Raw genomic sequence first — 19,029 nt, 5'->3', positions numbered from 1 at the left:
ATAACCATGTTAAAAAAAAAAAAAAATCCTCTTACTTGTCAGGAAGCAATTCTGCAATGAAGTTTTCTACTGACACAGCAGTCTGTTTTTCATGGATCACTCCAGTTCGACGCAAGTTATCTATCCGTTCCTGGGCACCCTGAAACAGTGTACGTTAGAAACTATTTTAAATTATTCGGTTTTAAATATACTAATTCATGATTGTATAAGTAATATGCGTATACATTTATACACAAACACATATATACTCATTGTAAACATGAAAACAATACAGAAGCATAGAGAGTAAAAAGTGAAAAAGCCCCATTGTATTCCCCTCAGTATTAAGAGTCTGCAGTGCATCTTCTAAATTATTCCTATATGCATTATTATTTTGGTTGCTATCATGAAATGGATAATTTTTATATTACATGTTCTAATTGGTTATTACTAATGTAAGGAAACTATGTGCTTTTTAATGTTGATCTGGCAAGAGGCCATCTTACTAAATAAAAATCATTTATCAATTCTAGTAGTTTTTTAGTTGATTCTCTCTTGAATTTTTCTAGGCAGGCAATCATATCAATAGCAAATATGTTTTTTCTCTTTCTTCTGATTCCTTTTATATATAGCCTTTAAAGCTTGCACCAAAATGACAGTTATTTTAACACAAACGTATGCATTACATCAAAGCTTATTCAAGAAAATTAGTACCATTTATGAAACAAAATTGAGGGGCTGAGAACACTATATAGATAACTCAAAATCATGAATTAAATATATACTTACGGCAGAAAACTAAAAGCTGGATTAATGAGGACAAGGTTGTTGTTTACTACTTTTATTTGAATCACTTCATAAAAGTGATCATGAATGATGTGATGAGAATGTGTTCAAAAAGCAAGATAATACTATTTCTGAATAAAACTAGTCATGGATAATACCCCTATTTTTATCATGAACAGCAGAGCTAAGCAGTGAATGAGATTAAGGGGTCAATTCTTCTTCAAATGAAAACTAAGAAAGCTAGGATACTTCTAGAGACAACTGAATTTATTTCAGAGACAACTAAAATAAAGAAGTGACAACTGTATGAGAACATGTAGGCCAATTTGTCATTAGCTTATAAACATGAAAGATGAAAGAAGATATGAGTTAAACTACAATAAAATCAAGCTGTATTTTTGCTTACTCTTGTATCTCTGGTACCTAGCATAGTGTCTAACCTAATAGGCAGCCAGTGAGAACTTACTACATGAACAAGTGAACAACGGAAAAACTAATAAGGGCTTCTGAAGGCCTATATGGCTAATATTAGGAATCTAAAGAGTGTAAATATGGCATCACCAAATCTAATACTGAATGAGGAAATCACTGTTGAATCTGAAAGAAAATACAATAGCTAAGATGAACTTAATTCTTTGTACTGGATAATGTAAATCTGTTCTGAAATCTGGGAGGAGTAAAATAATTCCCTCCTCCCAAAAGGTAGTTATGTCTAATTTTTACTATAAAGAAGTTTAAATAAATGTTAATTCAGTAAAAAACTATTAGGGGATTAGTGGGATGTTTAGAGATTCATCTGCAACTCTTCAAAGGTGCTATCTCAGCTACACACTACAACAAAATATTCCTAGATTTTATGCTCCCAGGAAGCAGAAACTAAGTTGGTTCATTTTTTACTATCCTACAGCACAGGGCTTTATACTTCATAGGGTTCACAAAATATTGAACTGAAATTAATTAGCACCTATAAAAGATAGGATAATGAGTTAGGTAGACAAGTGTAATGCTTGTTTTTGTTTATGGAATCCAGAAGAGAAAATGAAGAGGGGGTAAATCAGCCTCTCTCCTCCTCTGACCACAACATTACTTAAATGTGGCATCTTTTGGCATCACAGAGACACTTTGATATTAGTCACTACCAATGTTTTGAGAAGGGAATTTTAACTATATTTTTCAGCAGTGTAGGGGATCAAAAATTAGGTAGTTTAGAGGCCACACTGAAGTAACTGTCTCAGAACTGAAGTAAGATGCAGAAATGCCTCTAGAGCTTATACTAAGCAACTTGGTTCAGATAATCAAAATTCCATGCTTCTTCATAAATTCTTACAGATATTAACTGCATTTTTCTTGAATATAAGCTATAAAACAATGGTCATAAATATAATTGGCTTTTCAGTAAAATTAATACTTGGCATTGGAGAAGTTTCAGAAGCTTCCTAACTTTAATTACAGCTGATTTATTTCCTTGAACAATTTCATATGTTTAAAGGAAAGCTTAAGTTTAGTTCAAAAAAGACATTCACTTCAAATAATATCTGATGGGGAGAAAAAAATCTGGGTTGAAATTTTAATATTCTACATTATTTTCTTTTTGTTAGTTCCCTCTACTGTTTCTGAAAAAAAACAAACAGCTGGGAAAATTACATATCACTTTCCTATATATATCAGTTTCAATGAATTTTAATTTTAAGCTTGTATTAAAGATTGTGGAAAAGAAACACTTTTCTAAATTTGAAGGGCAAAAAACAATACTAAAACAAACCTATCAACTACTAATAAAATCACAATATAAACTGAACTATTAATATTCAGAAAATAAGCTTTTTCTTACAGAAAAAAATCTCCATCAGCCTTTCAAGTTCAGTACCTACCGATATGAAGTATCTTTTATGCAATGATATTTAACATAAAATATTTAAGACTCATGTTTTAAAAACCATGAAATTCTGAGTTATGTTCCAAAAATCATGTGGTGATCTATCATCAGAAATTATGAATGACAACTCTATCAGTTTTTTTACCAGTTTTTTTGAGAACAATTAGAAACCACAGGACTTGCAAGAAGATTTTACCGAGTCATTATGTCATTTGCATTCTTAACATCTAAAACATTATTTTGAATTGTCCCTTCATATGACATTCAGGAGGATTTTAGGTTCCGAGGCAATCAGTGGGTGAGCAGTATATCTTTATTTTCTAATGGGAGAGGTCAGAGCTTATGAAGAGGAGATGAGAAAGGAGATGGCATGTTGACTCCATTACAAGTATATATTCAGGCAGAAAATTTTAGGAAAGAATACGTATGGAAGTTGAGGAAGGAGAAGCTGAGTTCCTGAAACCTATCTGCGTCTACTTGGACCCTGTAAAATCTTTGCATGTCACCAGAGGTACTTATACACAAGTCTGAAGACCACTGCTTGTTTGATGGTAAAGGTACTATCAAAGTATAGCAACAGGTGGGCAGCTAGAGCTCTGTTAAGGGAAAAATCTCTATTCTCATAAGGCTGACATGTTGTTAAACCAAAATTCAGAACAGATCCCAGAGTGAAAACATCTTCTGCATTAGACTGCTTACTTGAGGAAATAAATTATTAATTTTAAAAGTTTACCCTAGCACTTTAAATTCTATTGTTTGGGGTTTTATACCAAGATATCTCAATAGGACTGCTAGACATTCATTTTAAAGAACATGAAGCACTATTCTAAAAGTTTATATCTGTAAACGAAACACAGATCTCTGCTCTTGTAGAACTTAATTCTAGTAGGAAAAAAGCACTAAAAAATAAAAATAACATAAACGTAAATTATATGGTAAATGAGAAGATGCTGGATGCTATAGGAGAAAGATCAGAGGAGGGTTAGGGGATCAGGAGAGCAGGGTAGGGAGGTGCAGACTGCAGCACTGAACAGGGCGGTCCGGACAGGCCCCACTGTGGAGGGAAGATTTTAGTGAAGACTTGAAGGAGGTCAGGGAGTCAACCAAGTAGATATCTGAGGAAAGAGTGGCTCAGAGAGAGCTGTGAAAAGGCTGTGAGAAGAGAGCAGCCTGTCAGACAAGTGCGAAGACCTGCAAGGAGGCCAGTGTGGCTGGCGTGGAGTGAGCAAGGGGGAAGACCAGTAGGAGACGAAGCCAGAGAAAAGCAGAAGGCCGCTGGTGCAGCCACTGTGGAGAACAGCATGGAGGTTTCCTAAAAACCAAAACAGAGCTGCCATATGATCCAGCAGTCCCACTCCTGGGCACATACCTGGAAAAGATGAAAACTCTAGTTCGAAAAGATACATGCACCCCACCGTTCATAGCAGCACTATTTACAATAGTCAGCTCATGGAAGCAACCTAAGTGTCCATCGACAGATGAATGGATAAAGAAGATGTGGTGTGTATATATGATGGAATATTACTCAGCCATAAAAAAGAATGAAATCATGCCATTTGCAGCAACATGGATGGACCTAAAGATTATCACACTAAGTGAAGTAAATCAGAGAAAGACAAATATTATATGATATTACTTATATGTGGAATCTAAAAAGATAGTACAAATGAACTTATTTACAAAACAGAAATAGACTCACAGACATAGAAAACAAACTTATAGTTACCAAAGGAAAAAGGGTGGGGTGATAAATTAGGAATTTGAGATTAACAGATACACACTACTACATATAAAAGATAAACAACAAGGACCTACTGTATAGCACAAGGAACTATACTCAGTATCCTGTAATAACCTATAATGCAAAAGAACCTGAGAAAGGATACATATATACACATATATGTATATATATATATATATATGGTATAACTGAATCACTCTGCTGTACACCTGAAACGTTGAAAACCAACTATACTTCAATTAAAAAAAAAAAAAAAAAAAAAAAAGAAGGCCAGTTCAGCCAGGCCATGGGGGGCTGTGGAAGCCTTGGTAAGGAATTTGGATTTTACACTCAGTGAAATATAAAGTTCTGAAAAGAATAGTGAAATGGTTTGATCTTGTGTGTTGAAAGAATTACCCTGGCTACTCTGTTGAGGATAACATATAGGGCCACAAGGGTAGAAACGGGATGACCTGTTAGGAGGTGAACCCAAGATTCCAGCAAGGCTTTGCGGTGGCTTCACCCAGGGCGGGAGCAATGGAGACAGTGACAAGCAGTCAGATGCTGGATGTATTCTGAAGGTACAGTGAACAAGATTTCTTGATGAACTGGACATGGGTAACGAGAGAAGTCAAGGATGACTCCAAGGTTTCTCATCTGAGAAAATGGAAGGACAGAGCTGTCATCAATTGAGATGGAGAAAGCTGCGGCGGGGGACAGGTTGGAAAGAAAGAAAAGCAGTTGAGTACTAGACATGATAAGTTTGAGACATTCAAGTAAAGGTATTAAAAAGGCAACTTTTATATTAACCTAGTTTACATGAGAGGTCTCTGCTGGAGATACAAACTCGAAACTGTCAGCACACAGCTGGTATTCAAAGCTGTGGGACTGGTTGAGGTCACCAAGAGAGTGAACGTAGATGAAGGGAAGGAGACCATCAGGAGGTTGGGGAGAAAAGGAGGAGCCAGCAAAGGAAGCACAGAGGAATTAGTGAGGCGGGGAAGAAACCAAGCGTGGCATCCCCAAAGGCGAGCGTAAAAGACACTACAGAGGAGTCTCAAAGCCAGTGGCAGGTCAAACAAGATGCACAACATTGGCGACCTTGAAAGCATTCTCGGTGGAGGGGTGAGGGTGAGAGCCTGGCTGGGGTAGGTGTAAGAGACTGAAGAGAAGAACTAGAGATAAAAGTGTTGGCAACTCTTTGCAAGTTTTGCTGCAAAACGAAGCAAAAACCTAAGGTTGGAGGTGATGGGGAAAGTAAGGTAAAAAAATTTGTTAAGGTTTTCTTTGGTTTATTTTTGTTTTTTAAGGTGGGAGCAGTGTTTATATGCTGATGAACTGTTCATTCGCTTTTGCGTGTTTGTATACTGATGGTAAAAAGTGTATGAGAGGGAGGATAGAACTCTTGGAACTTTAGCACTTAGCAGGCAAGAGGGGGCCAGGTCTACTATGGTAATGGGATTGGCTTGTGTACGTGACAAATTTTTTAATGGTAACAGTCCAGAAGACAAAGTATACGATATTCAAGTGGTGGTGTGAGTATGCAAGTGCATGAAATTTGTTTTCAAAATAAGCCATTCTATTATCTGCCACTATTACGTAGGGATTATATAGGTATCTATAGACTTAATCACAAGGTCTTCTTCCCTCACTACCAAAAACTATGGCAGTGTCTCCCTCTGGTAAGTGCATTACTACTGGTAATGTAATTTAATAGGTCTCTATATGCTGATGAGACCTTGGCACACTCTGGTTATATACAGGCTTTGTGCCTATAACATGCCAGCTAGTCAGGTCTCTAAGGCAAGGTAGTTAAAAGGACAGGGAAAGGGAAGACTCAAAGAAAGTAAGTTAAGAAAACTCTCTGGATGAGTGCCGAGTCCCCTCACCAAGTACTGGGTTGGCCAAAAAGTTCGTTCGGGTTTTCCCATAACAGAGAATACAAAGGAAAAGGGGGACTTTGCCAGGTATATTTACAACCTGCTTACTAGAACCCCATTACTACTCTGGAAACTTCCAAATATATGAGAATCCCATAAACCATGAAGAAATACATAAAGTGTAAAGTATTATTAATAGTGATAGTAATAAAAAGCTTACGGGATTCAAGGGATATTATAATTTCAGTAATGGATTTAAACGTTAATACTGGGTTAAGAAGATCTCTTTCAGGACTAAAACTGCTCTCTTTCTGTGCTCTTGGCATGTGGTTCCTCCCCTCCCCCGATAATCAAAACCTACTTTAGGGCTTCCCTGGTGGCGCAGTGGTTGAGAATCTGCCTGCCGATGCAGGGGACACGGGTTCGAGCCCTGGTCTGGGAGGATCCCACATGCCGCGGAGCAACTGGGCCCGTGAGCCACAATTGCTGAGCCTGCGCGTCTGGAGCCTGTGCCGCACAGTAAGAGAGAACGCGACAGTGAAAGGCCCGCGCACCGCGATGAAGAGTGGCCCCCACTTGCCACAACTAGAGAAAGCCCTCGCATAGAAACGAAGACCCAACACAGCCAAAAAAATAAAAAGTAAATAAATAAATAAATAAGTCAGGAGCTCTTAAAAAAAAAAAAAAAAACAAAACAAAAAAAAACACTGTGATGAATCTTCCGTAAAGCGGCAAAATTAAAAAAAAAAAAAAAAAAAAAAAAAAAAAAAAACCTACTTTAGGTTTCTTTAAATTAAAACTCCACTGTATCTTCCTAACAGTACAGATTGTCTAATTGAAAACCAAATCAATATTTCAGTATGTAAAAACCCAAAAGCTCCATACAGACCATAGGACTGTCATCAGAAATTCTAAAAACTGAACTGCCAGCTACTACATCCTGAAAAAGATGCTCTATTACTCACTTTTAATCCAGCTGCATAGCCCACTGGTTGTGGAGCAATGCTGGACTGCCCAGCTTCCCCTATCACCACAGCTAAGCCAAAGACCTCCTGGAAGGCATCTCGGACAGCGGCAACTTTTACTTCTGTATTTGAGGTCACTACAATGTCCAGTTCACCTCCAGATTCTACAGAGACCGGAAGAAAGTTTCAATTCCAAATTAAAATAATGAAATTCTCATAATTACTACCATGCACTAACATTTTATTACATAACTACTCTTAACCTGGCAAAACAATGCAAGCTATAGATTACCTTTTTATTGGCTGAGGACACTGAGGCTCATAAGGTCTCGCCCAAGGTAACACAGCTACTTAGCAATGATGTCAGGACTCAAATCTAGGTCTGTATCTTTTCACTACACTGCCTGATGCAAGCAGACACATTTCACCCTGTCACCTAATGGCATCTTACTCTGAGATTTCTCAAGAAAGCTGTTTGTACTGTGAAATATTTTGCCCTAGAAACAATGCTTTTCCTCAGTAAGTATCTTTTGGAACAGCTGAAAATATTTTCCAAATATTTGGGCTTTTTATCATGGATTTCTTTTTTTCCTGATTGAAACAATGTTCCACAGATCCCATCTTTACTGGAATTTCTTAAATTATTAAAACCTATAAGCAAGGGTTACCATAGGAAAGAAGAGGAAGACTGTATCCATGTGGGACATATCTCTTAACCCTATCTAGCTAAGTACTGTTCCATTAGGCTTCAGCTCAAAAAGCTTTCCGGTTTTTTGTGATGACTCATGCCACTTTTAATGATTACAAAGGGAGAGCTAATCAAAAAAACGTTGAAACTGTGTTAAAGTCCATTTCTAATAGTTCTTGTGCTTTCTTGATACATTTGAAATTGTTATGGTGATTTCTAAAATATTTGTATAAAAACATGGTAAGTTTTACTAGGGTTTTGTTAGATCCAAATGGTCTCATTTTTGCTGCCTGTCAATAGCTTTTTCACACTCAGTATTATTGCTTTTTATAGGTGATTAAGATTATATGTTATTATATCTTCTAATAATAGAAATTTCATTTTGTATCTTTTCTCTCCCCGTTTTATTTTCCTTTTTCTGGATGTCATGCAGAGTACTGGCCTGAGAAGTCTTTGGTTTGAGTCCTGATTTTATCACTTACTAGCTTTGTTACCTTGGGGAAGTCACTGAGCTTGTTTCCTCACAGAAAAATTCCTGCCACCTGCTTGCTCTAAGGATTAAATAAGGTAATTGATTTCATCATCTAACACAGTACCCATTAAAACAACAAGAGCTCCAAAAATACTAATTCCTTTCTTTTCCTCACTAAAAATAAGAGCTTGTGAAGAGAAGAACATATATACTGCATTAATTATGTCAAACTTGATTATTATGAATATATGAAATCAGTATATATGGTAGGGTCCAATTTCTAAACCCTGGCAATTACAAACACAGAGAACAATTCAGCTGAGTTAATTCTTTGATTCAATTTTCCACTTAAAGGGAAGCAAAGTAGCTAAGTGTTAGCTCCGCCAAGTTGTGTGACCTAGGATAATAATAAAGCTCTCTGAACACAAGTTCCTCATCTAAAACTTGAGGAAAATAACACCTAGCTTGCAGAGCTCTTATGAGAATTAGTATCTGGCAGATCAAGCATTTAATAAATGGTACTTATCATTATTAGGTCTTGCCCTTTGACATTTACTAGACAATTACCAACAGACTCAAGACTTATGAAAGCTACTGACTTTTTATTGCTACTGAAAATCTCTGTTCAAGTACCTGGTGCATAGCTTTGGCCGCTAAATTGTTATCTTCAACAGAATTACTAATAATTGGTCACAAATCCTGCTAAGAGATTATGTTATTTCACTTACTGGATATGTACATAAAAAATTAATCCTCCAGTTAACCGTCTGGAGGATTCTTGGTAATGAGGGTTCAAAGGTGATTAAAATAGCTTTCCCAACAAACCTAGTAATGACATATTATTAGTAAATAGATTAACAGCCTATAAAAATTTTATTCCTGAGTTACACATGAACACATTTAATTAAAATAGATAACTGGAGAAATGCCAAAACCAAATATGAACAAAGCAACGCTTCAAATGTCAGCACTGAACGGTAAAATTCATGTAAAGCAACACTAACCATATTCGTAATTAAAATCAGTTAAGTATACGAATAATTCAAATCATTTTTACTCCTCCAAAGTTCATTCTGGGAAGTTTTCAAAATTTATTTAATGGTGACTAAGAAAACGATGAATTGGAAGTACCAAAACCAAGACTGGCAATCAACGTAAGAATACAGGGGGATTTTCACTAGTGACAAGACCTGCGGGACTACCCTCCGGCTGACGCGGCGCACACTTCACGCGGCAGGTGCTGCTCTACTTTAAGTACGTACTGATGTATGGAGCCATGCCAGGGTCCAGCGTTGTGATCATGCTTTCCACTGAATGTTTTGTTTTATCAAGCACAGACTTCACCATAGGGTTCCCGGCCACACCCTGCACAGAGCAAATTCACATGTAAATACTCATTCTAAGCAAAGAACACCATGATTACCGGATGGTGAGGGGAAAAAAAAAAAAATTTTTTTTTTTAAGTTTCCAATGCATTGCAGACCTATACTTTTGTAAAATATAAGGAAACTAAGGTTATGGCAATGTCAAATTGCTATGAAATTTCAAAATGCTTCCTCTCAATTTCTCTTCTCATCTCATCATGGATTGACAGCAGTCTACTGACCCCACTTCGAGCAACACTGGCCTGGGAAGTAGGTTTATTGTATATATATATGTATGTGTGTATGTATATATGTGTATTTCATTTCTATGTATACCTATATTTTTATTTCATTTCATTACTCTTTATTTATCTATATAAAAGACTAGGCAAAACTTGTCCATCAAGGTCCCAAATAAAGATTGTAATTGGATGTCTCTGAAGACTCATATTTTGTTCCCTAATATAAAAATAAAAACAGTAAAAACATTTCTTCTCTTTATTTCCCAGAACAGTTCCTTATTAGCTTAATATATAATACTCTGTTCTATGAAAGTTTCTTTTTTCCTACTTCCTATTTGTTTTGTTCCCAAATTCTCCCTTTTAATATAAGCCAGACCTAGTCCTCTGAATTCCTAAAACCACACTATTAGACAGAAGGAACCAGATCTGAGTATTTCCTTCCATCTATGCTTCTCCCACAGTCGAAGAGACTTAGAGATGGCATCCGGCTAACAGGCCATGATGCCACCTGTCCCAACCTACCATTAAACTAAGGTGATTCAGAAAAACAGATGAGTTCATAACACTGATATTTAAGATTGTCCACCCATCTTATGCTGAATATTAGAAGAGTTATTTACAAGATCTGTAGGGTTGAACTGAGTATTACAACTGGTAGCTGACATGCTGACACACGCTCTTAACGAGGAAAAGAAGTGACAGTCTCTACATAAAGGAGACCTTTAAAAAGCACAAAATGATATAAAGAAGCAAGCTTAGAAAAATGCCATCTTTCTGATACATAAAACTCAAACGCTGTAAATCAGTTTAACCAGCTACCAATTTAAAAATATGTTTAATATGTAATTAAATTGCAGCCAAACCCTCAGAATATTGAGGGGAACCTGACAAAGCAATTCCAAAATTCATTAAGAAAAATAAAAAGACCAGCAAAGAAAAATTTTGAAGAGAAAACAGCAAACTTACACAACCAAATGCTGATCTGCCTTTATGAATGCAGAGACTCAGAACTGACTTTTCTATCTGACTCATCTATGAATACTCTTCATCCCCACCTCAGCACAGAGTAGGCTTTCAATAAATATTAGTGTAATAAATAAACAGTTACAATAATTAAAATAGTGTGGTACTGTTGCAAGGACAGGCAGAGCAGTGAAATAAAATACAGAGCCCAGAAACTGAGGTTAACACACAATTTAGTAACTAAGGTAAAGGTAACATATCAAATCACTGGGATATGATTTTGGAACAGTCAATTAAGTGGCTGGAAAAAAATTAAGTTTGACTTCTACCTCATATAATATAGTAAAGTAAGTATCAGCTATATCAACTTGGTATGTAAAACAAAATGAAACCACAAGAAAATTAGAAGAAATCATAAAAAAATAATTATCATATAATGTAGTAGGTAAATGTCACTTTTAACATTTAAAAAAATTGAAAAAAAAATTGATAGAAATGACTCCCCAAAATTTAGAAGGCTTTGTGTCAATAAAGCATAATAAAGTTGAAATGTAAGATAAAAATGGAGGCTACTGCAACATATGACAGCATATAATATTCTTCTTATATTAAGAGTTCTTATCAATTCATTATAAAAGAAAATCATCCCAATTCAAAACTGAGCAAAGAACATGAATATAGACTTCACAAAATAAAAATACAAATGGCCAAAAATCACATTAAAAAAAGTTCAAATTGAGTAACAAAGAAATGCAAATTTAAACAAGGTATTATTTTTTTGCCTATCAAATTAGAAAATACTATATTTCAATTAATAAAATCACTGCTGGCAAACGAATGACATTATGACAGTGTATTTTGGTATATAACCTTCCTGGAGAGCAATATGTATATCAGTAATTTTTTTAAATGTTCACACTGACATTTACCAAGAATTAACTGATAAAACAGAGATGCACATAAAGATTGGCATACAAGAGTGCTCATCATAATTTAATTAATAAGAACTACCATTAGAAAATGCCAATAACAGATAAGTGAAATAAAACATGGGAAATAAATGCAATGACATGTTGGGTAAAGTAGCCTGAAGAATTTTATAGCTGGGAAGATGTTCATGATACACACTAGGTAAAGACAAACAAAAGACACAAAATTGTGTCGTGTCACTACTCCAGTTTGCTTTTCACTAAAAAAGAGATACATTTACATAGATATGCGCATCCAAAAGACAGAGGAACTATAGAAAAAGTGTAATAAGAATAAAAGGTATTTTAATTTTTCCTTACACCTCTTTCTATTTTCAAAATTCTCTCTAATGAATATCTGTTAGTTTTATAATTAAAAAATTAAATGTGATTTTAAAAGTAAACACCCCTTACCTTAATAAAACCCCAGAGTCCACCAGCAGATGCTTCATCCTGCCCTCTACCAATTCTAGGATCTTCTTGCTCCTCTGGAAAAGTGATGGCTGATGTGGTTCCAGTTCCCTGTGCCAGAGATGTCAAACCAGCTTGCTGAGTAATGGGAGTTGGCAAAATACCTAGTTAATGGCAAAAATGTTAATATATGTAATTTATTCCATAAACTATTTCCTATAAAAAGAAGATACAACATATGAGATGAGTAGTTCAAAACAGCTTTAATAATGTAACTATATACTCAGGCATTTCAACACTCAGATATGAGCTCAAAGAATCACCTAAACCTTTATAAAATATACAAAATTCCAAAGAAGAAATTTCTTTCCCTCTTCATAAGCTTACACCAAGTGCCCTGAAAATGGACAGAAAATATACATCCAAAAGTACTTCATGTTTGCCCTATGAGCACTCGGATGCAGACAGCTATAGTCTGAATCTCTTTAAAGCATAAAAATAACTGATATGAGCACTCAAGCCCATCATACAAAAAGCATGTAAAAATTAGTAAACATATCCATATACCCTATTTTAACTCAAAAAAAATTTCACATATACATACACATGGGTGTCATACTTGTACTCTTGAAAAAATTTTATTTGTTAAGGTAGACAAGCCAAGTTGGATTATAAAATCACAACAAAATTGTTTCTTTTCCTAAAATGAGAAACAATAGGCAGAATATGACAGGATGAAGTTTTGATATTGATTTCCAATAACCATTCCAGGGAAGTCGAAAAAGTATAGGGCGTAACTGACCTAGAAAATAAAATAGTCCAATTCCACCAACTTATGGCACATACACTTATTTGTTTTTGAACTTTTACCTGGCTAAATAAAACTACTCCCTGGACCATTCAGTCCTGATAATTTTTTAAGTAAAGCTTTAAAAAAACTCTCAGACTTCACCTTGATGTTTCTCTATAACTGCACAAAATGTTAGGACAAAATTTTCGAATTCTGTCTGCCAGTCCACATACTAATCATGTACTAAGTTTTATATCATATAAAAATCATATATTAAGTAACATCAGCTTTATTTTAATAATTTAAATGAAAATAGGAAGCTCTGGAGATCAAGGAAAAGGGAATGAAACATTCATGCACAGTAACCGGATCCCTCATACACTGCTGGTGAGAAAGTAAAATGGTGCAGCTGCTTTGGAAAATAGTCTGGTAGTTGTTCAAAAGTCAGCAATTCTGACATGCACCCCAATGTTCACAGCACAGCACTATTTACAACAGCCAAGACATGGAAGCAACCTAAATGTCCATCGACAAATGAATGGATATATATATATATACATATACAATGGAACGTTACTCAGCCATAAAAAAGAATGAAATAATGCCATTTGCAGCAACATGGATGTACCTAGAGATTATCATACTAAGTGAAGTAAATCAGACAAAGACAAGTATCATATGGTATCACTTATATGTGGAATCTAAAAAATGGTGCAAATGAACTTATTTACAAAACAGAAATAGACTCACAGACATACAAAAAAACCTCATGGTTATCAAAGGAGAAGGAGGGGATAAATTAGGAGTTTGGGATTAACAGATACACACTACTATATATAAAACACATAAACAACAAGGACCTACTGTATAGCACACGGAACTCTACTCAATATCTTGTAATAACCTATAATGGAAAAGAATCTGAAAAAGAATAGATATAGATATATGTATAACTGAATAACTATGCTGCACACCTGAAACTAACACAATGTTATAAAGCAACTATACTTCAATTAAAAAAAAAAAAAACCCTCCAGGAAAAAAAAAGTCAGCAATTCTGCACCTAGGTATAAACCCAAGAGAAATGAAAACATGTTCACATAAAACTCTGCACACAAAGGTTCATAAAATCAGTATTCACAATAGGCAAAAAGTGGAAACAACCTAACAGTGTATCAACTGATGAAATGAATAAACAAAACGTGGTATATCCATACAATGGAATATTATTCAGTCTTAAAAAGGAAGTTCTGACACATGCTACAACATGGATGAATCTTGAAAATATTACACTAAGTCACAAAAGACACATATTATGAGTCCATTTATATGAACTGTTCAAAATAAGCAAATTCATAGAAACCGAAAGTAGATTAGTGGTTCTGAGGGCCATGAGGATTGGGAGGAAGTAGGGAGTGACAGCTAATAGGTATGGGGTTTCTTTTGGGGTGATTAAAAGGTTCTAAAATTGATTTTGGTGATGGCTGCACAACTCGATAGATACAGTAACAACTATTAAACTGTACACATGAAAGGGTTGAATTGTATGTGAATTATACCTCAATAAAGCCGTTTTAAAATAAATAAATAAAACATTCACCATAACCACTTGTTTCAAAGTATCAGTGGGAGAGAGAATTACCTGTCACCGGAGGTGCAGAAAAAGACGGCATCAGGGGTGTCTGGGGAGCTCTTCCTGCATGTCCTCGTGTAATGTCATAGGCTGAGCCGACAGAGAATCCTGATGTGGGAGGACCCGAAGCGGGGGCAGATAAGAGAGTGTTTGGGGCAGAAGTGGAAGGTGGGAAGTGGGATAAAGGAGGGTTACTGAAGGCAGCAGCAGTTGGTGGAGAAACGTGAGGTGGTGAAGAGGTAATGAGTGGAGGACCAGAAGGAACCGCTGAAGGAGGCACAAAGGGCAAGGGTGGCGAAGGCCTCACAGGAGGCAGGGACTGCTGAGGGGTGGAGTACGTGTGTGGCGGCAGGGGCTGCACAGAGGACACGCCCGGAGAAGAGAAAGCGCTGGCTGCAGCTAGAAAAAGGAGGGCAGGAAAAAAATGCGTCAGTGAAATGTTTTTCACTTAGTTTTCAGGTGTCTCATTACTGTCTTCTTGGAAAATTTTAACATTTAACAGACCCTATCCCAAGAGTTATTTTTAAATGTGTGATTTGAAATATACGACCATGACTGAGTGCAAATGACTTTCAACTCCCGTCAGTAAAAGCAGCAGCTATGTAAAATTAAGTTATGGTATTGCAGACCTTTGTGTTTTTGTTTGTTTTGATGTGCTTTTAATAAAATAAAGCCGTTTTTCATCCCTGCTGATATGAGCATAAAACCTCACAATTTAAGGCTCAAACTTTGGTCAGAAGGTTAATCACCACAAAGTCACAGAACATTAGACAAAGCTAACACATACTTTTTAGGATATCTCTGTCATAACAAAGATGATTTCTAGTCAGTATGAACATAAAGAACGAAAGTTAAGATAAAGCAAAACATATGTTTTCTGTCTTCGGGCTTAAATTAAAAAAGGCTATCTCCCTTCATCCTGGCAAAGATTACAGAATTTTTAATATACAGGCACACCTCATTTTATTTTGCTCCGCTTTACAAATTGAAGGGTTGTGGCAACCCTTGTGTCAAGCAAGTCTGTCAGCACCATTTTTCCCAACAGCATTTGTTCTTCGTGTCTCTGTGTGACATTTTGGTAACTCTCACAACATTTCAAACTTTTTCATTATTATTATATTTGTTACGGTGATCCGTGATCTTTGATGTTACTAATGCAAAAAGATTACAACTCGCTAAAAGCTCAGATGATGGTCAGCATTTTTAAGCAATACTTTAGCAAAGTTTTTACTTAAGGTACGTACATTCTTTTTTTAGACATAATATATTGCACGCTTAATAGACTACAGTATAGTGTAACCATAATTTTTATATGCACTGGGAAACAAAAGAATTCATGTGCCTCACTTTATTGCAATATTCACTTTATTGCAGTGGTCTGGAACTGAACTCACAGTATCTCTGAGGTCTGCCTCTATGCCTTTTTTAAATGACTCTGAGACAAGATGACAGTATCTTGACTATCCTCAAAACATACTGACGCTAGACAACTGCACGTACCTAAAGGGGCTGGGGGGGAAGACGGCTGTGCCGCTGCGGCAGCGACAGCCAGTCCCGCTGAACTTGGTGGAGGAGTCCCAGGTGGTGTTGTCTCTATTCCACTCTCTTCCATCATTTTTCTTCAATTACGGTAAAACTGTAAAAATATTAAAATGTAATAAATATTACACAGTAATAAAAAGTATATTCTTAAACCTTGTATAGTTAGAGAATAGTTTTTTAAAATAATCAACAGACAGATGTCTGTCTTTACTGTTTATAATGCCACTTATCTCCAGGTGAAGGGTTTGTCAAAATTCCTAAGAAAATAGTCTGTGAGAATATTTAATGTGCAAACAATCTGAGACATTTTCATACACCTACTCCATTACTGAGAAATAATTTTATGTTAACTAAGTAATTAATTACCCAATATATTTCAAACAGTAAATTACTAATTTAATTTCTGCCACATGAATGCATGGTAGATTTATATCTAGATTCCAGTCACTATTACTTTTAAAATAAAAATAAATTACTTAAAGTATTCTTGAAACACTTCCTCTCTCCTCATTAAGCAGTGTATGCGGGCTACTCCTGTTAACAGTAAAAAAAAATTCTTTACTGTGCTCGATTCCCAGGTTTTCTTAGTTTACATTCTAAAATGTGCCCCATAATGGCTAAATGATATGTCTCAGGTTTTAGAAAAGTTAACCGTAGCAAAAATGCCACTAGATAGCATTTCGACCTAACAGTCAAAAATGGGTTACAAAATGTGGGAAAACTTCCTTAAAAATTACAAATTTTCAAGCCTGCCTCAAGTATAAAATCAAAACTTCTAAACCTACCAAATAAGTTTTTGAAGTTTTTACTCATTTAACAAATATTCAGTGACAGTCAACCACTTGCCAAGCACTGTACTGGTGCCTCTGGAAATACAGTGTAAGCAAAACAAACGGGATACTTAAAGTCTAGTCTGGGAGACAGTCAAACAATAAGAGCAACCTAACAATGAACCACAGCCTGAATGATGTGCTCTGAGAGCAAGGACAATTCTGCTCGCTGGGAATACGGTTTTGACTTGCGGACAGAAAAGGGTTCCCCAAGGAAGTCACATATAAGCTGAGATCTGAGGGACGATCAGAATTTAATTAGGCAAGGGAAAGGAGCTAAAGAGGGCACATGCCAGAAAAAGTGAATACAGAGAAGGTATAAAGGCCCTGGAAGGCTGAGGGACATTGACACATTCAAGAAAACGCATGCAGCAAAAAGCAGAAAGGAATAATGAGGACCAGAGACACGGACAGGAGCTCAGACTGTGCTGAGACGTATAAGCCAAATTAAAGAGTTGGGTCTTTTAAGAACAGAAAGTCACTGTGGGGCATTCAAACTGGGAATGACATACTGGGTCTTTTCACTTTTTTGAAGAAATTTCAGATTCACAAGAAGATGCCAAAATAGAGCAGACTTCATGAGTACCTTAAACCCAGTTTCTGCCAATGATGGCATCCTACGTAACTAGACTACGGTGATAAAACCCAGGAAATTAACATTGGTACAATGCGAGTAACTGAACTACAGACCTCATTTGGATTTCACCTGTTTTTACATTCACGTGTGTGTGTGTGTGTGTGTGTGTGTAGTTCTATGAAGTTTCATCATATGCACTGACTCATGTAGCTACCACCACCATCAGGACACAGAACTGTTCCATCACCCCAAAGAAACTCCCACATGCTGCTCCTTGGTCACACCCTCTCATCAACCATAAGCTCTGGCAACCAACTGTTCTCTACCATTTTCTCATTTCATGAATGTTACATAAATAGAATCATACAGCACACAACTTTTTGAGATTGGCTTTTTTCACTCAACAGAATGCTCTTAAGATCCATCCAAGTTGTTGGATATATCAATGGCTGGTTCTTTATTGCTGAATAGTATTCCATTTTATAGTTGTACCACTGTTTGCTTATCCATTTATTTGCTGAAGGACATTTAGGCTGATTCCAGCTTTTGGCAATTCATATTTGTGTTTTGGAAAAATTCCTCTGACCACAGTATGCAGTTTGTGCCATAGGGCAGTTAGAGTAGATGCAGAGAGACGATTAAGAAGGATATAGAAGTAGTTCAAGTAACATCCTAGGCTAGCGATTCTCAAATGGGGAGTGGAGGAGGGTGATTCTGCCCCTCTCCCCCACAAGGGTCCTTTGGCAATGTCTGGAGACATATTTGGTTGTCAGAACTAGGGGGTATTACTGGCATCTAGGAGGTAAAGACTGGGGATACTGTTAAAAATCCTACAATGCATAGGATGGCCCCCACAAGAAAGAGTTATCTGGCCCCAGACTAAGGTGATGATAGTGGAGATGGAGTGGATAGACTCAAGAAATGTTTAGGTGGTTAACACTCAGTGATAGACTGGATATGGGGTCCAGGAGGGGGAGAGGCATGACTTGCACAACTGGAGAGATGGTGGTGCCATTCAGTAAGGCAGGGAACACTGGAGGAGGTCAAGGTGTATGTCTGACATCTTGGGAGAGGAGGGATTATGCAGTATTTAATACTGCACATGCTAAGTTCAAGCTCCTTGAAACATCCAAGTACCGTTGACTTGGTCTGCAGCTCAGAAACCACATAAATGTGGGCTTCATCAGTTTACTGATAGTCTCTAAAAGTCATGTGCTGAAAAGAGATTATCTGAGAAGACCAAGAGAAAAAAGAAGATGGCCCAACGAACCCTTGAAGAAGAGCCCAGGAGAAAAAAAAAAGCCTGCAGAGAAGAATGAAAGACCAGAAAGACAGGAAGAAAA

General features: G+C 36.4%; 1 protein-coding gene and 1 long non-coding RNA gene across 4 annotated transcripts in view; both read right to left on the bottom strand.

The window, feature by feature from the left end:
- LOC309623678 overlaps positions 1 to 19,029 on the bottom strand; it is a 423,847-nt gene that overhangs the window by 372,663 nt on the left and 32,155 nt on the right. The window lies entirely within an intron of this gene.
- PRRC1 (proline rich coiled-coil 1) overlaps positions 1 to 19,029 on the bottom strand; it is a 44,688-nt gene that overhangs the window by 23,593 nt on the left and 2,066 nt on the right. For all 3 annotated transcript variants that reach the window (XM_082380718.1, XM_082380716.1, XM_082380717.1), the window contains 6 exons: positions 16,238 to 16,373; positions 14,747 to 15,136; positions 12,318 to 12,478; positions 9,629 to 9,731; positions 7,207 to 7,370; positions 36 to 139 (listed from right to left, as the gene is read on the bottom strand). In XM_082380718.1, coding sequence (XP_082236844.1) covers positions 36 to 139; positions 7,207 to 7,370; positions 9,629 to 9,731; positions 12,318 to 12,478; positions 14,747 to 15,136; positions 16,238 to 16,352 — 1,037 coding nt within the window. In that variant the 5' untranslated portion in view covers positions 16,353 to 16,373. The remainder of the gene's footprint in view (positions 1 to 35; positions 140 to 7,206; positions 7,371 to 9,628; positions 9,732 to 12,317; positions 12,479 to 14,746; positions 15,137 to 16,237; positions 16,374 to 19,029) is intronic.

Source organism: Balaenoptera borealis, assembly GCF_965194805.1.
Source record: "Balaenoptera borealis genome assembly, chromosome: 2".
NCBI lineage: Eukaryota > Metazoa > Chordata > Mammalia > Artiodactyla > Balaenopteridae > Balaenoptera > Balaenoptera borealis.
This window is presented reverse-complemented; position numbering and strand designations above follow the sequence as displayed.